General features: G+C 52.5%; 1 protein-coding gene across 18 annotated transcripts in view; it reads left to right on the forward strand.

Annotated features, from left to right (window-relative positions):
* The window catches only part of CACNA1B (calcium voltage-gated channel subunit alpha1 B), a 309,392-nt gene extending 286,172 nt beyond the window's left edge, over window positions 1-23,220 (forward strand). For 14 of the 18 annotated variants that reach the window (XM_039383720.1, XM_039383721.1, XM_039383722.1 and 11 more), the window contains 10 exons: window positions 7,258-7,366; window positions 10,130-10,237; window positions 11,404-11,513; window positions 12,555-12,682; window positions 13,674-13,800; window positions 14,377-14,487; window positions 16,683-16,718; window positions 18,901-19,108; window positions 20,268-20,476; window positions 22,526-23,220. In XM_039383720.1, coding sequence (XP_039239654.1) covers window positions 7,258-7,366; window positions 10,130-10,237; window positions 11,404-11,513; window positions 12,555-12,682; window positions 13,674-13,800; window positions 14,377-14,487; window positions 16,683-16,718; window positions 18,901-19,108; window positions 20,268-20,476; window positions 22,526-23,062 — 1,683 coding nt within the window. In that variant the 3' untranslated portion in view covers window positions 23,063-23,220. The remainder of the gene's footprint in view (window positions 1-7,257; window positions 7,367-10,129; window positions 10,238-11,403; window positions 11,514-12,554; window positions 12,683-13,673; window positions 13,801-14,376; window positions 14,488-16,682; window positions 16,719-18,900; window positions 19,109-20,267; window positions 20,477-22,525) is intronic. The other 4 variants (XM_039383724.1, XM_027740950.2, XM_039383719.1 and 1 more) reach the window with 3 other exon arrangements.
* The last annotated feature ends 956 nt before the right edge of the window (window positions 23,221-24,176 follow it).

The raw sequence follows: 24,176 nt of genomic DNA on the forward strand, positions 1-24,176 counted from the left end.
GTGTAGATGTGGCACTTGGGGACATGGCTTAGGGGTGGCTTGGCAGTGCTGGGTCAGGGGTTGGACTCAGTGATCTTAGAGCTCTCCATCCTAAAGGATTCTGTGATTCTATGAATTTAAAAGTCTCTTCTACCCAGTCAGATGGAAAGAGGGAAGAAACCTACTCTGACTTCACTCTGGTGCCTTGAGATTTGCTCATTTGCCCATTTTCAGATGAGGGTGTTTTTCCCCCCCTTTTACACTCATGTTTGAGACTTTGAGGCCTCTCAGACAGACTCAGCTTGTCAGAGAGAAGGCTCCAGGGGTTTGTGTGCCCTCAGGAGTAGCAGGGAGGGCAGATGGCAGCCAGCTCTGCTGTCACCTGGAATGACTCCAGCCTTGGCACCACAGAGCCTCTTCCTTCTCTTTTGGGAGACTGAAAAGCCCACGAGGCCACGGAATCTCTCTGGCACTGCAGTGCCATCAAGACAGGTATTTCCAGGAGGGGGGTTGGAGGATGGGTTTTTTGAGAGCCTGGGGTGAGAGTCTTTGGAATGGTGTGGTGCTAGGAGAGGGAATGACCCAACCCTTGCCCCTCTGCTCTTCAGGGTCCTCTTCTTCCCAGGAGAGGACGACACTGCCAGCAGACACATCTCCCCCTCTGTCCAAGTGCAGCTCCAGGTGAAGCCCTGGTGGGGCTGCAGGGCAGTGCTGGCACAGCCCAACAGGGCTCTTGGCTTTGTTTTGGGGTTCTCTTGGTGTTCTCAAATGTGGCTTTGCACACCCTGTTTCAGGAGTGATTCATTGCAGGGATTAGGAGGGCTCTGCTTTTCCCTTCGGCACCTCCTGACACAGCCAAGGCTCCGTGTCTGATCCCCCAGCGTGGGCAGCAGGGCAGGAGGGGATTGTGCCCCTCTGCCCCTCAGGTGAGAGGCACCCCCCTGCAGAGCTGCTCCAGCCCTGGGGAACAGCCCAGCAAGGACATGGAGCTGCTGGAGAGAGTCCAGAGGAGGCACCAGGATGATCAGAGGGATGGAGCAGCTCTGCTGGGAGGAAAGGATGGGAGAGGTGGGATTGTTCAGCCTGGAGAAGAGAAGGCTCCAGGAGAGCTGGAGAGGGACTGGGGACAAGGGATGGAGAGACAGGACAAGGGGGAATGGCTTCCCACTGCCAGAGGGCAGGGTTAGATGGGATATTGGGAAGGAATTGTTGGTTGTGAGGGCAGTGAGGTCCTGGCCCAGGTTGCCCAGAGAAGCTGTGGCTGCCCCTGGATCCCTGGAAGTGTCCAAGGCCAGGTTGGACGGGGCTTGGAGCAACCTGGGCTGGTGGAAGGTGTCCCTGCCCATGGCAGGAAGTAGAATTGGATGATTTTTCAGGTCCCTTCCAACCCAAACCATTCTGGGATTCTGTGGGGAGATCTCAGAGCTGGACTGGCTCCTCACCCCAGGATGCAGCAGGAGGGAAGAAGCCCATGAGCAGCCTCTCTGAAGCCAAGGGAAGAGTTAAATGGGAGCAGAATAATTACAACTAGGTCGGGGTGAATTATTCATAGCCAATAATTTATTCACCAAACTCAGCCTCATTTCCCACAGCAGCTCTCTCACTGTCCCGAATTTATTCACGTCTGGGGATCGTTCCCAGGGCAGTTCTTGTCCCAGAGGCTGCTCAGGAGCTGCTGATGGGGGTGCTCTTAATAATTCAAATCCGTCGGGGTGCCAGCCACTTTTCCAGGCATTCCTAGCTCAGTGTTCTCTTCTTCCTGCTGGTGTTGGAGAAATATGCCAGTGAACAGAATTTAGGGTGCAGATACTTCTCTTCAGTGCTGCTTTCTGTGTCAGCAGGAGATTTTTTTTATCCCAGCTTTTGACACCGGGATGAATTTCCCCTGCATTTCCTACTCGGACATTGCCCGAGAAGTTTCTGAGCAGAAGATCCGCAAAAAAAAAAAAAAAAAAAAAAAAAGGGGGGGGGCATTTATCGTATCGGTTGACACAAAGGTTTTGGTGCCTCGTTAGCGACGTGTTTGTTTATTGGCAATTAAATCGCTCCCGGGAGCCGGGGGGGGGGATGTCTGGAGCCTCCTGACCGCGCCGGGAACCCGAGCGGAGCCTCCGCTCCTCGGTTCCCTCGTTATCTGCTCACAGCTAATTAGGAGGCTCCGGAGACAAGATCCCAGCTCCCGCCTCTGGGGCCCTCTCCCGCAGAATTAACGAGCTCGGCAGGGGCAGGATTCCAAATCCTGCTAATTAAAGCCGAGGGCTGGAGGAGGGTTCCCCCCGCGCGGCCGCCAAACCGGAGCGGGGACTCCATCTGCTGCCCGCGGCTCCTCCTGCCCGGCCCGGGCAGGAAATCGGCCGGGACCCCCCAAATCAGCCCTCACCCCCCAAAATCGGCTGGGACACACCCCCGGCATCACCCCCAGAATGAGCTGGGACCCCCAAAATCAGACCTAACTCCCCCTCTCCCCCAAAATCAGACCTAACTCCCCCTCTCCCCCAAAATCCCCCTTGCTCTGTCAGACTCCCCAAAATCAGCCCGGGACCCCCCTCTCGGACCCCTTTCGACCCTGCAGCACCCCCAAAATCAGCCCTGAACACCCCCCTGTTGCTCTTCAGGACCCCCAGAATCGGTGGGACCCCCTCCAAAACCCCCTCATTGCTCTGTGGGACTCCCAAAATCAGCTGGGACACCCAAAACCAGCCCTGACCCCCCCAAATCGGCTGGGACCCCGCTGGCACCACCCCTTGCTCTGCAGGACCCCCAAAATCAGCCCTGACCCCCCAAAATCAGCTGGGACCCCCAAAATCCTCCTTGCTCTGCCAGACCCCCTAATCAGCCTGAGACACCCCCCAACCCCCCCAAAATCAGCCCCGAACCCCCTCCTTGCTCTGCAGGACCCCCAAAATCCTCCTTGCTCTGCCAGAACCCCTAAAATCAGCTGGACCCCCCCCGACCCTACAGGACCCCCAAAATCAGCCCTGAACTCCCCCCTTGCTCTGCAGGACCCCCCAAATCAGCCTGGGACCCCCCCAGAGGACCCAGCTTCCCCAAAAGGTGCCCCCTTTTTGCTTCCCAAAAACCCACCCCTTTAGGATCCCCCATTTTTGTGTTTTTGGTTTTTTTTTTTTTTTTTTTTTTTTTTTTTTGTTTTTTGTTTTTTTTTGTTGGTTTGGGGTTTTTTTGGGTGGGATTTTTTTAGTTTTGTTTTTGGTTTTTTTTTATGGTTTGTTTTCCTTTGGTTATTTTTGTTGTTGGGATTTTTTGGTTGGTTGTTGTCTCATCTTGGATTTTTTTTTTTAGTATTGTTTTTAATTTTTTCTTAATTTTTCTTTTTAAATTACATTTTTATATCCCATTCCAAAACACGAGACACAGCCTGGAAGCACAACTTCAAACAGAAAAAACAGCAAAAACTGAAGGAGAAGTTAATTTTTAAAAAAAAAACTGAGTACAGTCTAAACATCTGGTTCAGGGTTTTTTTAACCCTTTTGTTGTCCCTACTGGATCAGCAACACTGGGATTTTTTCTCTGCTGGTTAAGGATGAAAATCAAAAGTTCTTGATGAATTTTCCAAAGAGAAAATTTTGGGTCAAGCAAAATATTTGAGAAATTTCCCCACTTTTCAGTTGGATTCCAGTTCCTTTATGGGTCCTGTAGGGAATTAAAATACAGGTAAAATTAGCAAGTGGTTTGGAAAGGATTGGAATTTTCTGCTCTGCACAAGGAGATATTTTTATGTATGGGGTTGTTTCGTAATAATAGAGGAAAAAAATGAAGATATCATCTTGTTTCAGCCTTTCAGCTGCATTTCTGGAATGAGGAAAACACCCCAGGGAATGGTCAGGGATGTTCAGGGATCCAGTCCCTCCTCAGGGGGGGCTGTGCCAGTGTCTGGCTGATTCCTTGGCACCCCTGGGTGCCCAGAGGGGTTTGGGTTTGGGCTCAGGTCTCACCAACCTCCTCCCTCCCCTCCCACCCATCCTGGTGGCAAAGCTATTTTGAATCCAGGATGAATCAACTCCTTTCCCCCAACTCCTTCATCTCCCAGAAATGCCATATATTTATTTAAGCAACGTTATTTTCTCGACTCAGAGGCTTCCAAGGAAGCGGAGTTCCCTGGTTTTGGGAAGGATTTTGTGGCTGAGGCCCGGAGGGCTTGGCTGCAGCAGGTTTTAGGCGCTTCTGGCTCATTTTAGGGGCTCTTTTGGGGATAAAAAATGAGCAGCTGCTCTGCCCTGGGAGGTGCAACTTGCAGCTGGCCTTGAGCGAGTTCTCCTCGACTGGTTGTCAGGGAAGGATGGGGAGATGGATCCCAGTTTTCCACCCTGATGGAGAGAGGGAGACATCCCATCCCTGCCTGGGGGGCTGGGAGATGCCTGAGGAGCAGCACAAAGCCACTTTTTCTGCTCAGTTCTGGTTGTCAGGTTGGAAATCACAGCGACCAGAAGGTCTCTGAGTGGACCAGTTGGACCAGTTTGCACACTTGGGATGGAAAAAATGCTGCTGGAGACCAGGAAGTGTGTGGAGGGAATGGCAGGGAGAGGAGGGAAAGGAGGTGCTTTTTGGGAAGAGCCTCTCCCAGGTGCCTGTTCACGGCACCTCTGCCTGGAATTTCTCCGTGGGTTTGGCTCAGCATGTAGAAATAATTTGCCCTGGAAAACCTTTCCCTAAATGCTCCTGGTTAAAATTTAGGAGGAAAAGCCTTTGTACAGCAGGGGTGTGATGTGCCCTCTGTTCTGCCTCCATGTCCTTTGGGAATTCAGGCTGGAAAATCAGCTGAGGGGACCTGGGATGTGTCAGTGCCAGTTTTTGGGCTAGTTTTTGTGAGGATAGAGCTCTCCTGTGGGGAATTATTTCTCATCTGCTTGTTCTTCACTTCCATGCATCTTCTCTCTCTCTCTCTCTCTCCATCCCTTAACTCTCCCACTGAAGTGGGACTCAGTGGGACTCTCCAAGTGGTAACTGTGGACTCTCATTGATGGATTTTTTGCAACTTTTTGTGTGCTGAGGGCAAAAATCTCAATTGAAATCCTGTCTCATTGACATGAGTGAACAGAAACCCAAACCTGTGGTGTTGCCAGCATTTGATACTGTCCATGAATTATAAAGGGAGGGAAGTCTTGGCTTTGATTTCCCTGTCTCTGAGGCTGGACAGACATGGAAAATGACCTTGGGCATGCTGGAAGGAAGATCCTGGAGATTCCAGGGTTTGTCTCAGAGTTTAGGAGATGGCAGAGGTTGTTACACCGGTCTCTTGTCTCTCCAGCATGGAATGAGAGAGATGTGTGAAAAGATAAATAATGGAAGTGTCCAAGGCCAGGTTGGACAGGGCTTGGAGCAACCTGGGCTAGTGGAAGGTGTCCCTGCCTGTGGCAGGGGCTTGGAAGAAGATGACCTTTAAGGTTCGTCTCAGACATGAGAATAAAATGACTTTAAAGGTCCCTTCCAAGCCAGAGCAGGCTGTGATTCTGAGGCAGCTCAGGTCAGACCTCTGGGAGGTTGTGTCAGAGATTGCTCCGAGCAGGGAGGCTAAACCAGGGATGGAAAGGGTGAGCAAGGCTTGGTTTGGGTTGGGTGAAGCACAGGAGCAAGAATCAGGGCTCACAGGGACCACTCTGCCTCTCACCTCACCTGAGGCTCCAGCAGGTCCCTGCTCTCACCTACAACCTGTTTCCCTTCACCCAAAATGTGCCCACGAGCAGAGGTGCTCCTGCCACACGTTCTCCCTGTGCCAGCCAGGAGGGTGAGCGGGGCTGCACCAGCAGCTGCAGCTCTGGAAAACACTGCCAGCCCTGTGCCCAGAGCCAAGGGAGGGGCTGCAGCCCACTGACAGCTCTCTGACAGCACTTGGGGCTGCTGGGAAACACAGACAGGGTTTCTGTGCAGAGACAGAGATCAGAAAAAAAATCAGCTTAAGGAGCTCTCAGATGGGGATGAAGTTCCCTCCCAGCAAGGGGCCCTGGCCAAGCTGCCCCTGGGGGTTCCAGCTCAGGCAGCTCAACCCCCAGTGACCTCCTCAGGCTCCACATTCCCTTGGAGAGTGGAAACACTGAGGTTTGGCTGATATGGCTCCAGGTTTGGCTGATATGGCTCTGGACAAGGACGTTTCCAAAGAGCTGGTGAGAGCTGAGGAGCTGATAAATCATCAGGGGAAGAAACCCATCCTTTAAATGTGTGGCTCAGGTTATCAGCAAGGCTTGGAGAGTCTTTTCCCCTGTCAGCACGTCCATGTTCTGCTGCCAGAGGGGTTCAGGGGAGCCCCAGCTTTCCAAAGCAATTCCTTGCTTACCAGAATGATGAGTTTGCCCTGTCAGAGGTGGCCCTGGATGATGATGGGGGAAGGAGTAGCTGCCAGGTCTGAAAATCTTGGAAGATGCTGATCCTGAGGGACTGTTCCACGTTTGGATTGAAAGAACATGGTGGCAATCACAGTTCTGCTCGTGTTAATCCATGGGGAAGGTCTGGATGGGGCTGTGTAGCTCATTGACTGGGAGGGAAGGAGGAGACAAGGATGCCCCACAGGGCAAGGAGGGAAGAGCCAGAACCCAGGGGTCTCCAGTGGGAAGATGTGGACACCTTCACCTTCTAGCAGCCAGTCCCAAGCTGCCCCAGGTGCTTGAGCCACATCACAGGGCTCAGCAGCCTTGTTTCCGAGGTGGTCCCACCATGGGCCCACTCAGGGACTGCACATCTCCTGGACAAAGCCCTCCTTGTCACTGGAAGTGCCTCCCTCACGTCCCACTCCCCAGCCAGGCCGCCTGCACAGCTGGAAGGGGCACAGCCACGTTCAGGATGGAGCTGCAGAAGCAAACTCTCCTTCAGCTTCCCTCCTTCAGCGCTGCCAGCTCCCATTTGTTGCTGTTTCTCCTGTTGTAAAACCAAAATTTAGGTGTAGGAAAGGGTGGAGGAGGTGGAGTTGTGGTTTATCGCTGCTTTGGGTACCAGCCACACGTCTGGAGCTGCAGCATCACTGGAGACTGTCAGGAGCAGGGCAGCAGGCTGGGAAATGGGTTCAGAGGAGCATCCCAACTGGCTGCTTTTGGCAGAACTCCTTGTAGGATGGCGGTGCAGTGCTGGCAACCCCCTCGTTTAACCACCGGAGCCACTGTGGTGTCTCAGCCCTGCTCCTGGACAGGAGCTGAGATCCAGGAGCTGCATTTCAGCACACAAAATGTTCCCCCATGTCTCAGTCTGGGTGCTTGAAGGGCTGGCAGAGGGGAGGGCGGGGTGGGGGGAGGAATCCTGAGCCACCCTCACGGCGAGTGTTTCCCTCCCCAGCGCCTGGTGAGGATGAACATGCCCATCTCCCCCGAGGACCTGACCGTGCACTTCACATCCACGCTGATGGCCCTGATCAGAACTGCCCTGGAGATCAAACTGGCCTCAGGTGAGAGGGAGGGGATGGCACAGTCATCTGGAGGGCACAGCAAAGGAAACAAGGGCAGTGCAGCTCCTTGGCACCCTCTGTGCCATGCCATGGTCACACAGGGATCAGGGAAGCTGGAGCCACATCTGGGCTTGGACTTCATTATGGTACAGCAGATTTCTTGTACATAGAAAAACCCAACCAAACCCAGTGCCCTGGGTAGCCTCTTCCAGAGCTTTTCTGTGGCTTTGTCAGCCTCCAGCCTGTGCTTTCAGGATGAGAGCAATTTTCATCATCTGAGCTCTGGAAAACCAGGAGAAGACAATTCCAGTTTGCTGAGAGCACACGTGGCTCAGCCCCCAGCTCATCTGCTGGCTTGGTGTCCTCCTGAAACCATGGGGGGAAATCCTGTTTTCCTATTGCCAGCCTGGCATCTGCCAACACCTGAGGGCAAAGGGAGCCTTGGGGGCTGGCACAGAGGGGTCCTGAGCATCCCTGCTGCATGGCATCCCTGGAGATCAAACTGGCCTCAGGTGAGGAGAAGGGGATGTCTGAGGGGATGGCACAGTCATCTGGAGGGCACAGCAAAGGAAACAAGGGCAGTTCAGCTCCTTGGCACCCTCTGTGCCATGCCATGGTCACACAGGGATCAGGGAAGCTGGAGCCACATCTGGGCTTGGACTTCATTATGGTACAGCAGATTTCTTGTACATAGAAAACCCAACCAAACCCAGTGCCCTGGGTAGCCTCTTCCAGAGCTTTTCCATGGCTTTGTCAGCCTCCAGCCTGTGCTTTCAGGATGAGAGCAATTTTCATCATCTGAGCTCTGGAAAACCAGGAGAAGACAGTTTGCTGAGAGCACACGTGGCTCAGCCCCCAGCTCATCTGCTGGCTTGGTGTCCTCTCAAAACCACAGGAATTCTGCTCCTGGTGGAAATCCTCTTTTCCTATTGCCAGCACCCGAGGGCAAGGGAGCTTTGGGGCAGGGACAGAGGGATCCTGAGCATCCCTCTGCCTTTAGGGTGGCTACATCCCTGGAGATCTTTGGCCATCCCAGTGGAGAGCTCTCAAAGGAGAAGAATCCTGGTGTGTGCTCATTGCTGTTCAACAGAAATGAGAATTTCCACACCCCTTAACTATTCCACCATGGGGGAAAACCAGCCCTTCCTTCCCAATTGCTCTCTGCTGGCAGCCAGGCACTGACTCCAAGTGCCCTGAACCACATTCTGCCTTGAGATAAAATTATTTAAGTGTTTAATCAGGCGTTTACTTGACTTCCCAATTAAACTTTGTAATGTAATAAAACACACTGGCCTTTTCTCTGGGTCACTACAGCATTTAATCAGCCTGGCTGGGGTCACAATCAAGGCATGCCTGGCCCCAGCACTTTTATGCCTAATTTAAAAGTTAACAGGAGGTAACAACGCTCCTATGAGCACAGGGCAAGGCAGGGTTGGGGTTTGTGCTTTCCTAAGCAGTTTTAGGCCAGCACTGCAACCTCCCTGTGTTAATCACCCCCCTCACGTGTTGCTGGAACTCGGATGCTTTGGGTTGGCACTGCTGGAAGGAGACAAACTCTGGAGGTCACTGGGGCTCCCTAAGGGAATGAAGCTCGGGGAGTGATGCTGAGCATCAGACACTCGTTCCTAAGGATGCCTTTAGGATTTCCTGGGACTTTAAGGGTCAGCACCTTATTTCAGGGATAATGTCTAGATGAGGATGCTGAGAGTTTGTGTTATTTGCAGCTTCTAGTTACCTGGTAACTCAATGGTAACACAAACAGCCTTTTTAACTGGAAAAGGCTCCCCCCTTCCCCCCCTTTTTTTTTGGCTCTACCCTGGAAGGAACCAGAGAAGAGAGCTCAGCTGGTAGCACTGGATTCTTTCTCTGCTTTCTCTCTGCTGTGGGGTGTGAGGTTTTGACCTGTTGTGTTGTTATGAGCTCGTTTGAATGGGTTTCATGTGCTACATTTAATTGAGTCTTTAGTAGGACTAACAGGCCCTTAATAAAGCCTCCCTAATGAGCTGCTGTGTGGGAGTTCAAACCACCGTGTAACAGAGTACCCAGAGCCTCCTCCCAGTACTTTTCTCTTAGAAAAATAATCTCTGTCATTCAGATGAACTAGTTAATTGGCTCCTGTGCAGAGCATTCAGCTGGGAGCTGCCCTGTTGGCTCACCCAGCCTTTAATCACTTCCCACTGCTGCATTAAGGCCTCGCTGTGCCCCTTTGAACAGCTCAGCTCTGTTTTACCTTGAGATGGAGCTGCTGGTACAGAACAACCTGCAGTGTCTCACTGCCAAAGATTTTGGGTAGAGTTGGTGGCAGAGGGGGTTTATCACCCCTCATGGCATTGCTCAGTGGAAGGTGTCCCTGCCCAAGGAACTGGAGGATCTTTAAGGTGCTTTCTGACCCAAATCATTCCATGATTCATGTGCAACACCTCCTTTGCATCCCACCTGGGAGGTGCTGCTGCTTCCTGGGGGTGCTTCCCAGTGCCCTAAAGCAGGAGGCACCTGCAGTCAGGTGGAGCAAGTCTGAGCTTAAGTTTAAGCCCCAGGTAAGAGCAGAGGGTCAGCAGGTTGAGGTGATGATGGTCCTGCTGGATTCACACACTGTTTTCATGGAGGGAGCCACCAGTTCCCTTCTCCACATCTGCTGCAGCTCTGCTGGCTCCCCCTTCTCAAGGAATGGGAGGATGAGGATGCAAATGCTGGGATGTGCTGCCAGGACAAGGGTTTTCACTCTCCTTCCTGTGCCTCTCCCTCTCCCCTCCCTCTCTGCAGGTGGAGTTAAACAGCACCAGTGTGATGCTGAGCTGAGAAAGGAGATCTCCCTGGTTTGGCCCAACCTCTCCCAGAAGACTCTGGATTTGCTGGTGCCTCCTCACAAACGTAAGTGGTTCAGCAGCAAGCACTGGATCCAGCCCAGCCACTCAAGAAGCCCAGGAAAGGTTTCCCCCTCCTTGCCTGAGCTGTCCCAAGCCCCATCTGGGCACACAGTCATGTGGAATCAGCTTCTTGGCATCCTCTGTGCTGCCATGCCATGGGCACAAAGGGATCAGGGAAGCTGAGGTCACGTCTAGGCGTGGACTTCAGGATGCTACAGGAGATTTTCTGTACACAGGGGAAAAGAACCCCAAAACAGTGGCAAGAAGGCCAAGAGTGTGGCCTTTTCCAGGGCTTTTCCATGGCTTTGTCAGCCTCCAGCCTGTGCCTTGCAGGATGGGAGAGCAGTTTCTCCCATCTGAGCTCCTGAAAACCAGGAGAAGAAAACTGCAGTTTGCTGAGAACTCAGGGAATCAGAAGTGAGGTCTTTTGGGTACTGAAGGCCCTTGGGTTGATGATGCCCTGGGAGAATGTGCTGAGAAAATGGAAAGTTTGCCCAGCCAAGGCTTCTGGGTTCCTGATTAATGAGGAGCAGTGCAGAGCAATAAGGGCACTGTTAATTAAGAGAAATGAGGTTGCTGAGGAGGTGCCAATCAGTGGGCAGTGACTGCTTTAGTCTTTCCCTGCCCTCTGTATCCACTGCCCCAACTCCCTGCTCCATGGTGAGTGCTCCAGTGCTGTGTTGGGAAGGGCTGGTTCTGGCTCTCTGAGGGTGGAAAAAGACATCTGGAAAAATGAAATGCTCTTTAAATGTTTATTTAGCCCCTTATGCCCAGGTTGACTGTAATTCAAACAAAGAGGAATAAGGCTTTTTTTTCTTGATAACAAGCTGGCTGTGGATCTGGCATGAATTTAGCAGTTCTCTCAGCAGTGCTTACAATGCCACAGAGGTTTCCTGCCTGGTTTTTGCTGCGTGATCTCTGTGTTTGATCTCAGATGGGAGAGGCAGCAACAGGCAAAGAGCTGAAGAAGTCTGTTGTAACCTTTTCCTCATCATTATTTTCTTTCCCCTACTTTTCTGTGTCTGTTTTGCCTCCTTATTCTGATGTTTCTTCTCCCCTCTCCTTGTTTTTTGTACCCGTTTGCTGTTATTTTTTGTGCTTTTTGACTCACCCTGCGCTTCTCATCCTTGGAATGTTTTCATGTTTCAATGTCTCACCCTCCTCTGGCAGCTGATGAAATGACTGTGGGGAAGGTCTACGCAGCACTGATGATATTTGACTTCTACAAGCAGAATAAGAACAGCAGGGAACAAGTCCAACCCCCCGGAGGCCTCTGCCAGGTACCCACCAAAAAGGTGTTTTACTCCATCCTCCCTCTTGGGCAGCCCCTTTTCCAGCATTGAGCAGCTCTCACCAGCAAGTTTCATCCAGAAGCTCTGCATTCTTCTCCAGGCAGGGTTGGGAAATGCTGTCTCAAAAATCAAAACCCCTCCTGAAAGTCTCTCTGAAAAACTATTTTAAAAAAATTGTTCCAGTCACCTTTTCCGGGAGATGCAGAAAGACTTTTTCCAAAAAATGGCAGCTGATGTTTGACAGTCTAAATCCTATTTTCAGAAGTGGCCCAGGGACTGGGGAACACCAGAAGATTTCTTTGGGGGCATCAAAGAATTAGTGAAAGCTGAGGGTAGTTTGACTGTAAAATGCTGTGAGTTACTTTTGAAAATGGGAATTATTGAAAATTTTTTGGGCTCTAATGGGAATTATTCAAAAACATTTTGGCTCTAATAGATTTTAAGTTTTTTTGCCATTTCTTGGAAGTATTTCTTGAAAGTATTTCCACCCTGAGTTTAGCTCAGTTGGTTAAAACTTGGTGCTGGTCATGCCAAGATCATGGACCATTTATTTAAGAGTTGGACTCGGTCATCCCTGGGGTTCCCTTCCAACTCTGAATATTCTGTGATATTTCCACACAAATGGCTTTGGACTGAAACCCCAGTGGTTTCCAGTAGGACAAACAGCTGTTGTTTTTAGGGTGATCATCCAGCTGAGCTCCAGCAGGGCACGGAGATCTGTCCTGCTCGTGGGTGGCTGCAGCAGAGCCCGTCTCACAACCTGAGGGAAATCCCATCCCTGAGGGAAATCCCAGTCTGGGAGAACACTTAGAGGGATGGGGGATTGCAGTGCAACGACTTGACTTGTACAAAGCTGAGGGCAGCAGGTCCTTCAGAGCCTCTCCCCGCCGGGGTTGGGCCGGGCTGGGCTTTGTGCTGGGCTGGGCTTTGTGCTGGGCTCATCTCCCAGCCCGGCAAAGTGGACTTTTGTTAAAAGCCCTTCAGCCCACGCCAGCTGTGTCTCTGACACCCTTCCCTTGTGCTTGGCAGCCTGGCCCAGTGTCCCTGTTCCACCCCTTGAAGGCCACCCTGGAGCAGACCCAGCCCACAGCGTTCAACAACGCCAAGGCTTTCCTGCGCCAGAAGAGCTCGGCCTCTCTCAACAACGGGGGTGCTCTGTGAGTATCCCCTGACCCCCCCCAAAGCCCTCACTGGGTGTGTGCACTGGGTTCAGTGGCTCTGGAAGTGGGAACACCCCAGTCCTGTCAAACCGTGGCGGGGACGATTCCCGTTGGTGGCTTCCAAAATGCCTCCCTGTGTCTCTGCTTCCCACTGCTGCCTGGGGTGGGACACTGGGGTCTCCAGACCTTTGTGTTTCCTCCCTTGAATCTTCATGGCAGAGCTTTCCATTGTGGGTGGTTGTGAGTGGGAGTTTCCTCGTGGGAATTTGGGATCGTTGCAAAACAACCAAACAAACCCCAATCCACCAAGGAGTTCCTGGGAGTCCGGGGGGTCCTTGGGAACAAGGTCATCCCTGGAGCTCAGGGCACCTGGTAACAGCAAGAGCTTCTTTAGACTTGCCACGACAGAATGTGTCTCTTTGGGCAAAATAATCCCTCCCCAGAGAGCTTTCCAAACAGTTCTAGGAACAGAATTCCCTAAGGAATTCTCCATTTTCTGCTCTCCAGGTGACTTGTGTGGGTCACACAACTGCTGTGGATTTTTAGGGATAGACATCTGAGGTTTAAACATCCCAAACAACCCTGATGGGGGCATTTTGGAAGCCACCAGTGGCTCAGCAGTGAAACCTGTGGGTGCCACTGGACCTTGAGTGAATGTCCTTTAGTTTTGGTGTTTGACCACTGTCCAGCTTGTCCTGCTCACAGAACTGGCCTGAGCTCCAAAATTCTTCGTTCTTCTTCATCAGGAATTAAGTCACAGAAATTGCTTTTCTCAGTTACTGAAAAAAAAAAATAAAAATATGGCTGTTGTGATTTCCTCGTTCTCGTGGGATCTTCAGGCTCTGTAGGATGTGATCCCGGAAAAACCCAGGGGATCTCATAGTTTCACCAGCAGCTCTGGTTTCCCAAGTTTGCCACACTGCGAGTTCAGCAAAATCATCTTTGTGAAGGAGTGACTGTTTTTCCTTCCCTCTTTTCCTCCTGGCAGCCCAGCCCCAGAGGGGGGGATCAAAGAGTCCAGCTCCTGGGGGACCCAGCGCACCCAGGACGTGTTTTATGAAACCAGGACCCCGGCTTTTGAGCGAGGCCACTCCGAGGAGATCCCCATCGAACGGGTGAGCACTGGGAGGGCAGGGCATGGTGAGGGGCAGGAGATTCCACAACTGTGGTAGGACTTTAGAAAATGTTCAGGAAACCAGGTGAAGAGAGGGTGACACGCATGAAATGGTCGAGCTGCCCCGTGAGGCAAGTGTTGCTCTTACAACCCCAAATTTGCTTATGAGGGAAGACCAAATCCCAACAACTGCCACAGCCTGATAGCTGTGATGGGGACACCCTTTCCATGGAATTCTGTCTTGCTGCAATAGGCTACCTAAGGTTATCCCTTCCCATTATCTCAGCCCCAGTGCCATCAGTGTCCCAGCTCGGGTGAGGGGTTTCAGAGGTCACACCTGGGGCTCGTGGCTGCTGGAAGAGCCCGGCCCAGTGCTGTCCTTGCTGCAGAAAGCCCAGCAGACAGAGAGTAACCTTCTCCACAGCTCTTCATTTACTCTCTGTCCCATCCCACCATCTCCTCACGACGACATCCAGCCTAGCAAAGCATGCTCAGGTGACGGCTTCAAAGCTCAGGTGATGGCTTCAAAGCTGATGTTCATGTTCTTGCTACTGAAAACATGTCATGTTTCCATCAGGTGGTAGAAATGAGGGAAATCAGCCCCACAGTTGCCAATGGAGAGCCCCAGCCAGGCCTGGAGAGCCAGGGCCGGGCGGCCTCCATGCCACGCCTGGCTGCCGAAACCAAGGTGAGCGGGGGAGTCCTCACTGCTGGAGGGGGCCAGGAACTCAGGGGCTGCTCTCTCTGCTTGTTGTGTTGCTTGTGGATGTTTGTTTTAGGAGGTGTTTGCTGATCTGGAGACAGGAGACCTTTATTCCAGCAGGTATTGGTGTGTAGTCACAGCGCTGTCCCCGGTTTTACTCACCCCTGGTTGCAGCAAAAAGCAGCCCAGAGGGATCCCTGTGGCTGGGGCTGAGGGCTGCCCACCCAAGGGTGTCCTCACTGACTGGGGGCAATGCCACTTGCCAGAGAAAGACATGTATTTCCCATTGCCAGCTGTGGGTCATCATCAGACAGCCCAGCAGGACATGCTCACGTGCCTTGGCCTTGAAAACATCAGGAGATGTGCTGTGACTGTCTCAGATGAATATAGGAGAGAACAGTAGGGAGCCTGTGCCTGGAATGCTGCTTTGGGACACTGAGCATCCTCCTGGTTTTTCCTCTTCCCACCACACTGAGCACGTGCTGTACTGTTCTTGTCCAGTGAAATGGTGTCCAGGAGATCCCTTGGGGAGCTTTTCCTAAAGAAATCCCATCGTAGAGTTACTTCTCCAGTAATTCGTGGACACTGCTTAGTGTGTAGGATGTCAGAGACCATTTCTGGCCATTCCACATGTTCATTGCTGACTGTTTGTCCCAAACACTCTCCAGCCACTGTCCTGCTTCCTGTGTGTCAGAACATCTCCCCACTCATGTCATGTCTCATTCCAAGGGCCTGATTCCTGATCAGGAGGGAGCAGCCTGGGTTTGGGGGCTGTTCCCATTGCTCTCTGTGGGAAGCAGAACATGAAAGAGCTGCTGCACCCTAAAACTCAAAGCCTGTGCTCTGCACACACAGCAGCAGCTCCAGCCCATGGAATCTTTGTGCTCCCAGCAGGGAGCCTGTGCCTGGAATGCTGCTTTGGGACACTGAGCATCCTCCTGGTTTTCCCTTTTCCCACCATACTCAGCTCATACTCAACTCAAACTGTGAGTTTGGCCAGTGAAATGGTGTTGAGGATTTCCCTTGGGTAGCTTTTCCTAAAGAAATCTCATCAGAGAGTTGGCTTTTACAGCAGCTTGTGTGTGTAGGATGTCAGAGACCATTTCTGGCCATTCCACATGTTCATTGCTGACTGTCCCAAACACTCTCCAGCCACTGTCCTGCCTCCTGTGTGTCAGAACATCTCCTGTCTCATTCCAAGGGCCTGATTCCTGATCAGGAGGGAGCAGCCTGGGTTTGGGGGCTGTTCCCATTGCTCTCTGTGGAGAGATATGGAAGAATGCAGCATGAAAGAGCTGCTGCACCCTAAAACTCAAAGCTTGTGCTCTGCACACACGGCAGCAGCTCCAGCACATGCAATCTTTGTGCCACCGTGCCAGGGCTGGCACAGGCTGCCCCTCAGCAGCGAATTTCCCAGCTGGCTTCAGAAGGTGCAGCCTTTGTGTGAGCTGGGATTCGCTGCGTTATCAGGAGCGCTCCTCAACATGCTTAATAAAAGCACCAGACCCCAAAGCAAACCCATCCTCCCTGCCAGAGCAAAGTTATCCTTTATCCTGCAGCACCGGTAGCATCTTCCCGTGCAGGGGGATGCGGTTGGCAGCAGCAAGGCCAGCAGCGGGAGCCTTTCCTTGGCAAACTCCTCTCCGTGGCACTCAGCTTTTGCAGAAGGGGGTGTCCCTGGCAGAAGTGTGTGGTTTGTGTCCCCCAGGGCGTCGCTGCCCCTCGTGGAAGTGCCTCATCTGGTTGTGAATCAGGCCGGGAATCCCCGAGCAGATCTAACCTCATTTAACAGTACACGTGTAAATAATACTGGTCGTGGCTTTGGGTGAATAACTGACGGACTTTCTGTGTGTGTCTCCTCCCTCCCCCCTCCCTCTCACGTGCTGCTCTGCCCCTCCCCAAACTTTTGAGTTCTTTCTAACTCTCCTTTGCGACGCTTTCTGTTTCTGGCTGTCTCCCTTTCTGTTCGCCCGCCCTTCCTCTGTCTTTTTTACGTTCCACTTTTTAAAAAAAACTATACCTTCCCCGTGTTTTCAACCTCCCCGTCTGCCGTCCTGCCCCCATCCCCTCCCTCCCTGGTCGTCATGGTGTCTGCTGCCCATCTGCCGTGATGTCTGACAATGGCTGTACTGTGGGGCTGCTTCCAATAATGTCTCTCATCTTGTCCGAATTGTTTGCAGAGGAGCAAAGCACGGTCGCCTGGGAGTTACCTGGCAGTATGTAGTTTGCACTAAGTTGTATATCCTCTTAAATTCACGCTAAGAAATTATTAACCTGCCTTTGAACCCTCTACTTCCCCCCCCCCCCCCTTCTCATCTGGAGCCCAATGCAGCCGCTCCCTCTTCCCACTTTGCTGTTCCCTCGATCCACGGTTGCACGTCGCACGCTCTGGTAGCTGGGGGGGAAGGGTTATTTGGTTGTTTTATTTATTTTATTTGTTTTGTTTATTTTATTTGTTTGTTCTGCTTCTTGTTTGATTCCATATGCCTCGTTGCACGGGAATTTAAGGAGTGAAACCAATGGGTTTGGTAATGAAGAAGCAATTAGTGACTCTCAGTGTAGCCTCCTGAGGTTTTTTGGGAGCCTGTGAGTGCCCTGTTACTCTAACAAGGGCATTGCCAGGATTTATGGAAAGGGGATTGGTTGCTTTGCCACTTCCCGTGGTGTCAGTGGGGACTTCTGTCCCTGGAATAAGCACAGAATTCCAGATTCCCTGGCAGAAGCACAGAAACAGGACCAAACCAAAGAGAAATTTTCATTTGTCATCAGTTTGGCTGCTTTGTTGTTGGGAATTTTCTGGTACCTTCCTCCTGGCAGCTCCTGTGTGGATTTTGAATTTTGAAAATCTGGAGAAGTGTATTTAGTGGGAGGGACTTCCACTTGTCCCTTTTTTTGCCCATCAGACCATCCAGTTTACAGAACTCCCTGCCTTCCTCCAGCTTCAGGTTCAGCAGGACAAACATGAAGCTCCTCAGTATAATTTAATGCCCACACACTGAAGGCCACAAGAGGTGACAAAATCAACTGCCCTTCAGTGGGAAGCACCAAAATTTGGGTGACTGCCCATATTGCACCTTCAGAGCCAGGATAATCTGCCTGTGATGGGAGGGAGGGTGGCTCTTTCCACTCAAAATAAGGAGCAGAGCTGTGAAACAACTGGCTTGGCACTGGGTAAATATCACAGGATATTCAGAGAGCTGAGTTTCAGGGTAAGCAAACAAAACAGAACAGACAGGAAAAATAATACAGGGCTCTTTGGAAAAGGTTACAGTGAGCAAAGTAAATGTTCTGCGAGGAGTGTTGTTGGAGGCACTTATTGGACTGTGAATTCAAACAAGTGTGAGGCTGAGGAAGCAGAGAACATCCTGAACTCCTTCCCTCTCAGACTGGACCACCGTGCTCTGGGGTCTCTCCTCAGAGCCAGGGAAGCCTCCAGAGGGTGGATGAAGCACTGTCTCCACCCAGAGCCAGCAGAGAAGGAGGCGTGGGAATGCTCCTCTTTTTCTGAGCTTTCTACCTGGTGGCTGGGCAGTGGGGAAGGCTGTGGGAATACCTGTCCTGCCAAATTGTCTTGGGTTCTGCAGAGCATCTTTGTAAGGCTTTGAACCCACAGGGAAGGGAGCAGAGTCTGGAGCTGCCCTGGCACAGGGAGGGGGTCCAGCAGTGCCATGGAAGGCAGGTTACTGCACTCGGTGTCCAGATGTTGGGCCACAAATGATTGGAAAACGGGAATGCCAAACCCCAGTATTCATTTCTGGAGTTGTCCCGGTAGAATTGCAGGACATGCATGCTAACCTGCTTGTCCCAGCCACAAGGAGTGATGGTGGGACAAGAGAGGTTGAAATGTTGGATGGGATTGTCTTACCTGCAGGGAGGCAGAATTAATTTCTCGGTGGCTTGGCCTGTCCCTTGCCCACTTATCCCTGATCTTTCTCCCTCTCCACGTGATGCTCAGCAGTGCTTTCATGCTTTGGGATGGCCACAAAGGCCCTGAAGCAGCTTTGGGTGAAACTAGTCTTGGAGGATTCTCTCTGTGAGGCGCTTGGCTACTGCGCTGTCCCCGTGTCCCTGCTGCCCTCCCGTGTCCCCGCTGCCCTCCTGGTGACCCTGTGCCGCTGTGTGTGCTGTGAAGTGCTGCCTGTGGCTCATGGTACCCGTGGGTTGGCACTGTGCTGAAGTAAAGCCCATCTCAGCCATCTGAGCTCACACCTGCCCCTCGATTCAGCGCTCGATCCCCCATCCAGCGAGTCCTCCTGCCTGCTGTTCCTGTCGTATCCAATTAACCATTTTTCTCCTCGCCCCTTTCTCTCGCTGACCCTGCCCACGGTGGGTGCCAGGCAGTGGGGCAGGGGCAGCCCTGCCCTCACCCTGCTCCGTGTGCCTCCCTCTGCCTTGCAGCCCATCCCGGACACGAGTCCCATGAAACGCTCCGTGTCCACGCTGACCCCGCAGCGCCCTCATGCCATGCACCTCTACGAGTACTCCCTGGAGAGGATGCCCCCGGAGCAGGGGCACCACCACCACCACCACCGCTGCCACCGGAGGAAAGAGAAGAAGCAGAAGTCCCTGGACAGGGCCGCCCATCACTTGGCCGATGGACAGGCTGGTGAGTGTCTCCTGGCTTTGTGAGTGATCCCACGGGCCTCATTGCACGGGAATTTAGGGAGTGAAACCAATGGGTTTGGTAATGAAGAAGCACTTAGTGACTCTCAGTGTAGTCTCCCGAGGTTTTTTGGGAGCCTGTGCGTGCCCTGTTACCCTAAGGAGGGCATTGCCAGGATTTATGGAAAGGGGATTGGTTGCTTTGCCACTTCCCTTGGTGTCAGTGGGGACTTCTGTCCCTGGAATAAGGCAGAAAGATGATCAAACCCAAAGAGAAGTGTTCATTTTTCATCAATTAACCCAAAGAGAAATGTTCATTTTTCATCAATTAACCCAAAGAGAAATGTTCATTTGTCACCAGTTCGGCTGCCTTGTTGGGCATTTTCTGTTACCTTCCTCCTGGCAGCTCCTATATGGATTTTAGAAGTCTGGAGAAGTGTATTTAGTGGGAAGGACTTGACACTTTTTTTGCCCATCCAGTCTGCAGAACTCCCTGCCTTCCTCCAGCTTCGGGCTCAGCAGGACACACATGGAGCTCCTCAGTATAGTTTAATGCCCGCACAGTGAAGGCCACAGGAGGTGACAAAAGCAGCACAACAGGGTCCTGTTGATGGAGCTGGTGCAGCCCCCAGGGATGCACCAGTGCCTGAGGTCAGACCTCACCGGGGTCTGCAGCTTCCTCAGCAGGGGCAGCTCTGATCTCTTCTCCCTGTGAGCAGGGACAGGACCCAGGGAATGGCTGGAGCTGCGTCAGGGCAGGGTCAGGTTGGATCTCAGGAAAAGGTTCTTCCCCCAGAGGGTGGTTGGCACTGCCCAGGCTCCCCAGGGACAGGGGGGGATTGTTGGGGTGAACTGTGCGGGGCCAAGAGTTGGATGGGGCGATCTTTATGGATCTCTTCCAGCTCAGGATCTTACTGTTCCAAACTGAAAGCTGTGCTGGGCTCCCCCACCCCACCGTTGTGCCTCTGACAAACTTTCCAGCTCCTCTACTAACACGAAGCTCCTCGGTGTAATTTAATACCAACACAGTGAGGGGCCACTTGTCCTCCTCCCTGCACCGGCCGGCGGGTGGGACTGGGGGTCCTGCCTGAACTCAAGGACCTCCCTGCACACACCCAGGAGCCCCTCACGCTGGTGACCCCTGACCAACGTTCTTCTTTCAGTAGCCCAGGCCGGTGAGTCTTCTGGCAAGGACAAGAAGGAGCGTGGGCGGTCCCAGGAGAGGAAGCAGCACTCCTCCTCCTCCTCCGAGAAGCAGCGCTTCTACTCCTGCGACCGCTACGGCAGCCGGGAGCGCTCCCAGACCAAGTCTGCTGAGCAGAGCAGACCCACCTCCCCCAACGGGGGCCCAGAGCAAGGTCCACACAGACAGGTGAGGAGAGGCAGGGTGGGACAGCAGCCCTGAGGTCTCCCAGGGGCTTGTTTGTGCACCTTTTCCGTGTTTTGCTCAAATGAACGGAGATGGAACGGGGAGGGAAGGCCAGGCAGGGGTGGACTGGGGTCTCCATTGGGGTCCTGCTTGGTGCTTCACACCTAAAACAGGCATGGAAGTGTCACGTGATGGCTTTTGAACACAGAGTGAGGGACTCGAGGCTTCTCAGAGACAGAATCACAGAATGTGCTGAGGTGGAAAGGACCCAAAATATCATCGAGTCCTACTCCTGGCCCTGCACTGGACCATCGCCAAGAGTCACACCGTGTGCCCAAGGCCCCACTGCCAAGGGCATCCTTGCTAACACAACACAGCAGCCTGGGGGACCCCACAAGTGGCAGCTCTTGTCTTGGAAGTTCAGAATGTTTCAGCAGGAAGTGGTTTCTTGGACGTTTTGAACAAAGACCTCGCCATTTTTTTACTATCGAGACCATTTCCTGGATTAAAAAAAAGTTTGAAAATGCCTTAAAAAGAATTTAGGCAGCTCAGTACTTATCAAAACAATGTGGAATCACATTAAGGTTGGAAAAGCCCTCCCAGACCATCAAGTCCAAGCTGTGGCCGATGCCCACCTTGTCCCCCAGCCCAGGGCACTGATGCCACATCCAGTCCTTCCTTGGACACCTCCAGGGATGGGGACTCCAAACCTCCCTGGGCAGCCCCTTCCAGCGCTTAACAACCCTTTCCATGAGGAAATTCCTCTTGATGTTCAAACTGAACCTCCCCTGGCACGACTTGAGGGTGTTCCTTCTGCTGTCCCTTGTTCCCTGGCAGCAGAGCCTGACACCCCCCCCCGACTCCCCCCTCCTGTCAGGGAGTTGCAGAGCCAGAAGGTTCCCCCTGAGCCTCCTTTTCTCCAGGCAGCCTCCAGCACTGCTGGATTTGCCAGGAAAACCACATGGGGAAAAAACCCAGGCAGAGCAGAACAAGCCCTGATTGACAGCCCGACAAGCAACAACCCGATTGTTTGATAGGAAGGAAAACTGCTCTTTAAAAATTAAAGGTCTGGTCTCAAAATGTTAGGTCACAAAAGGCTGAGGGATTTTTAAAACACTCTCACAGGGCTGGTCATGTACTGCCCTGGGAGAATGTAAACTCAAATGCCAAAACAAGGGCCTGTTCCTCTCACTCGTGGCATTTTTTTAAATTACTGCAGCTTAGGTCACTCTCATGTGTCGTTATTAGTAACCCAGGAAAGCTGTCAGGCTGTTCTACCACTCAAAAATCAAATGTGTAGTATAGAAGAGGAGAAGGTGACACATTTCTGTTAAAGGAAATTGTTAGTTCAAGCCTGCCCAAAAAGCCTTTTGTTATTATTTTTTCAGAAAATGGCTATTTAATCAAAATACATGTAATTTCCAATGTACAAAAAAACCCAGTCCCCCGGATCCTCCTCCCACATCATCCAGTTCTGACCTCAGAAACAGCATCCCAGAATCCCAAAACGGTTTGGGTTGGAGCTTAAAGCTCATCTCGCTCCATCCCCCTGCCACGAGCAGGGACCCCTCCCGCTAGACCAGCCCGACCCTTGGGTGCAGTTCTGCACAAATCCACCCCAGAGCAGATTTGGTTTTGTCTAAAATGCCCCGAACGAAGCGGGTTTTTGAGCTGCTCCTGCCCAGTCCAGGTAAGGCGCATGTGGAGCCTGTGTATGCTGTGGGTCCTTCCCCCCGGGCAGTGTCCCCTCCTGTCGGAGCCGTGTCCCAGTTTGCGTCCTACCGATGCTCTGCCCCTCCCTGTCCTTACTCACCGCTCGCAGAACTTTGAACTCTCCAGCTCTTTTACATCTCGTGTTGAATTATTTCTGGAGAACCTCCTCCCCCTGACCGTGCTTGTCTAAACTCTCTCTTTTTTGCTTCTCTTCCCTCTTGTGACTTGTCTCTCCCTTCTGTTGCTTCTCCTTCTGTTTTACACCTGCCTGCCTTTGTGTTTGTCCGGTGTTTCCCCCTTTTTTATTTTTTGATTTGCTTTGTTCCAATTTTTATGTAGGGCAGTGGTTCAGTTAATGGGAGCCCCTTGCTGTCGACATCTGGTGCTAGTACCCCATGCCGGGGTCGGAGGCAGCTCCCACAGACTCCACTGACCCCACGCCCCAGCATCACTTACAAGACCGCTAACTCCTCGCCCGTGCACTTCACCAGTATCCAACCCGGCCTCCCCACCTTCTCCCCGGGACGCCTGAGCCGCGGTCTGTCGGAGCACAACGCGCTGCTCCGCGGGGAGCACCAACCGCCCCCGCCGCCCGTGGCCCGCACCGGCTCCGACCCCTACCTGGGGCCCCGCGACGACGCCGACAGCCCCTCGCGCGCCGCGCCCGAGGACACGCTCACCTTCGAGGAGGCCGTGGCCACCAACTCGGGGCGCTCCTCAAGGACTTCCTACGTCTCCTCCCTGACCTCCCAGTCGCACCAAATCCGCCGCGTGCCCAACGGCTACCACTACACGCTGGGGCTCAACACGGGCCCCGGCGCCGGCACCAGAGGACGTAGCTACTACCACGAAGCCGACGAGGACGACTGGTGCTAGCGGCCTGGCAGAGCCCTCCGCGGCGGGCGGGTTTAATTATGATGAGTTTTATCATCTGGAAGGCCGGCGGGGCAGCCCCTGCCACGAGAACTGCTCTGCGCCCCCGGGGCCGGAGACGCTCCTGCAGCCTCTCTCCTCTCTTTGTTCTTTATTTATTTTTATTTTTTTTCTTTTTTCTTTTTCTTTTTTTTTTTTTTTTTTGCACTAGACAAATGGAGGAAGAAGGCTCCCTCCTTTTGGGGGAAGGCAGCACATCTCTCTGTCCCCCCTGGCCCGCCTCCCCACTGCCCTGTCTAGTCACAGACACGCACCAGATGCCAAATTGGCGACAGAGGCGAGAAGCCGAGAGAAGAGGGATCCTCACCTTCGGTGGTGGAAGAGCAACTGTCCGTCCTTCCCGAGATCAGCACAGTTTTTGTTGGGCCATTTCTCAGTTAATTTATCAGCATCATTTTTTCCCCTCCCCGGTCAGGGTGGGAGTCGGGGGTCGCAAAGGACACACGGGGACAAGGATCACACCCGCGCTCGGCCTTGTCGGCCGCTCCGAAGGGAGAGATGTACCCTGGGAGAGGAGGAACACAGCCCGGAACAAAGGACAGTCCATTGGGACTTGATGTTCAGCCACAGGAATTCCTTTTTGGCAGAGCTGGTGCCACCCCCACCCCAGAGGTGACCCCGGCAGCCGGGACCCTGCTGTGACAGCGCTGCCGTGGGGGTCCCTCTTACCCCACCCACCGCATCGGGTCCTTCACACTGACACACCACAAAGCCACAAGAGAGCTACTTTGTAAGGACTGTTTTCCTTGCTGCTGAGACTTTCCATTCCGCCCCTCTCTGCAACACGCCTCTCACTGTTTTGTCTTGTTTACAATATAAGCTTGATTTAGCAAAAAAAAAAAAACACAAAAAAACCCCCACAACTTAAAAAAAAAAAAATTATCCTGAAGGGAAAAAAAGGGAAAAAAAAAACCAAAACAAAAAAAAAGAGGAAAAAGCGTAGGGGTGAGAAGAAGAAATGTTATTGGTTTTATATCAAGCTATTAGATAGAACTTTAACTTTTCATTGTGTGCATTTTTGTAAATTGTACAGTAAAAAAAAAAAAAAAGAAAAAAA

The sequence above is a fragment of the Pipra filicauda genome, unplaced genomic scaffold (assembly GCF_003945595.2).
Source record: "Pipra filicauda isolate LSUMZ 115617 unplaced genomic scaffold, ASM394559v2 scaffold321_size1097455_pilon, whole genome shotgun sequence".
NCBI lineage: Eukaryota > Metazoa > Chordata > Aves > Passeriformes > Pipridae > Pipra > Pipra filicauda.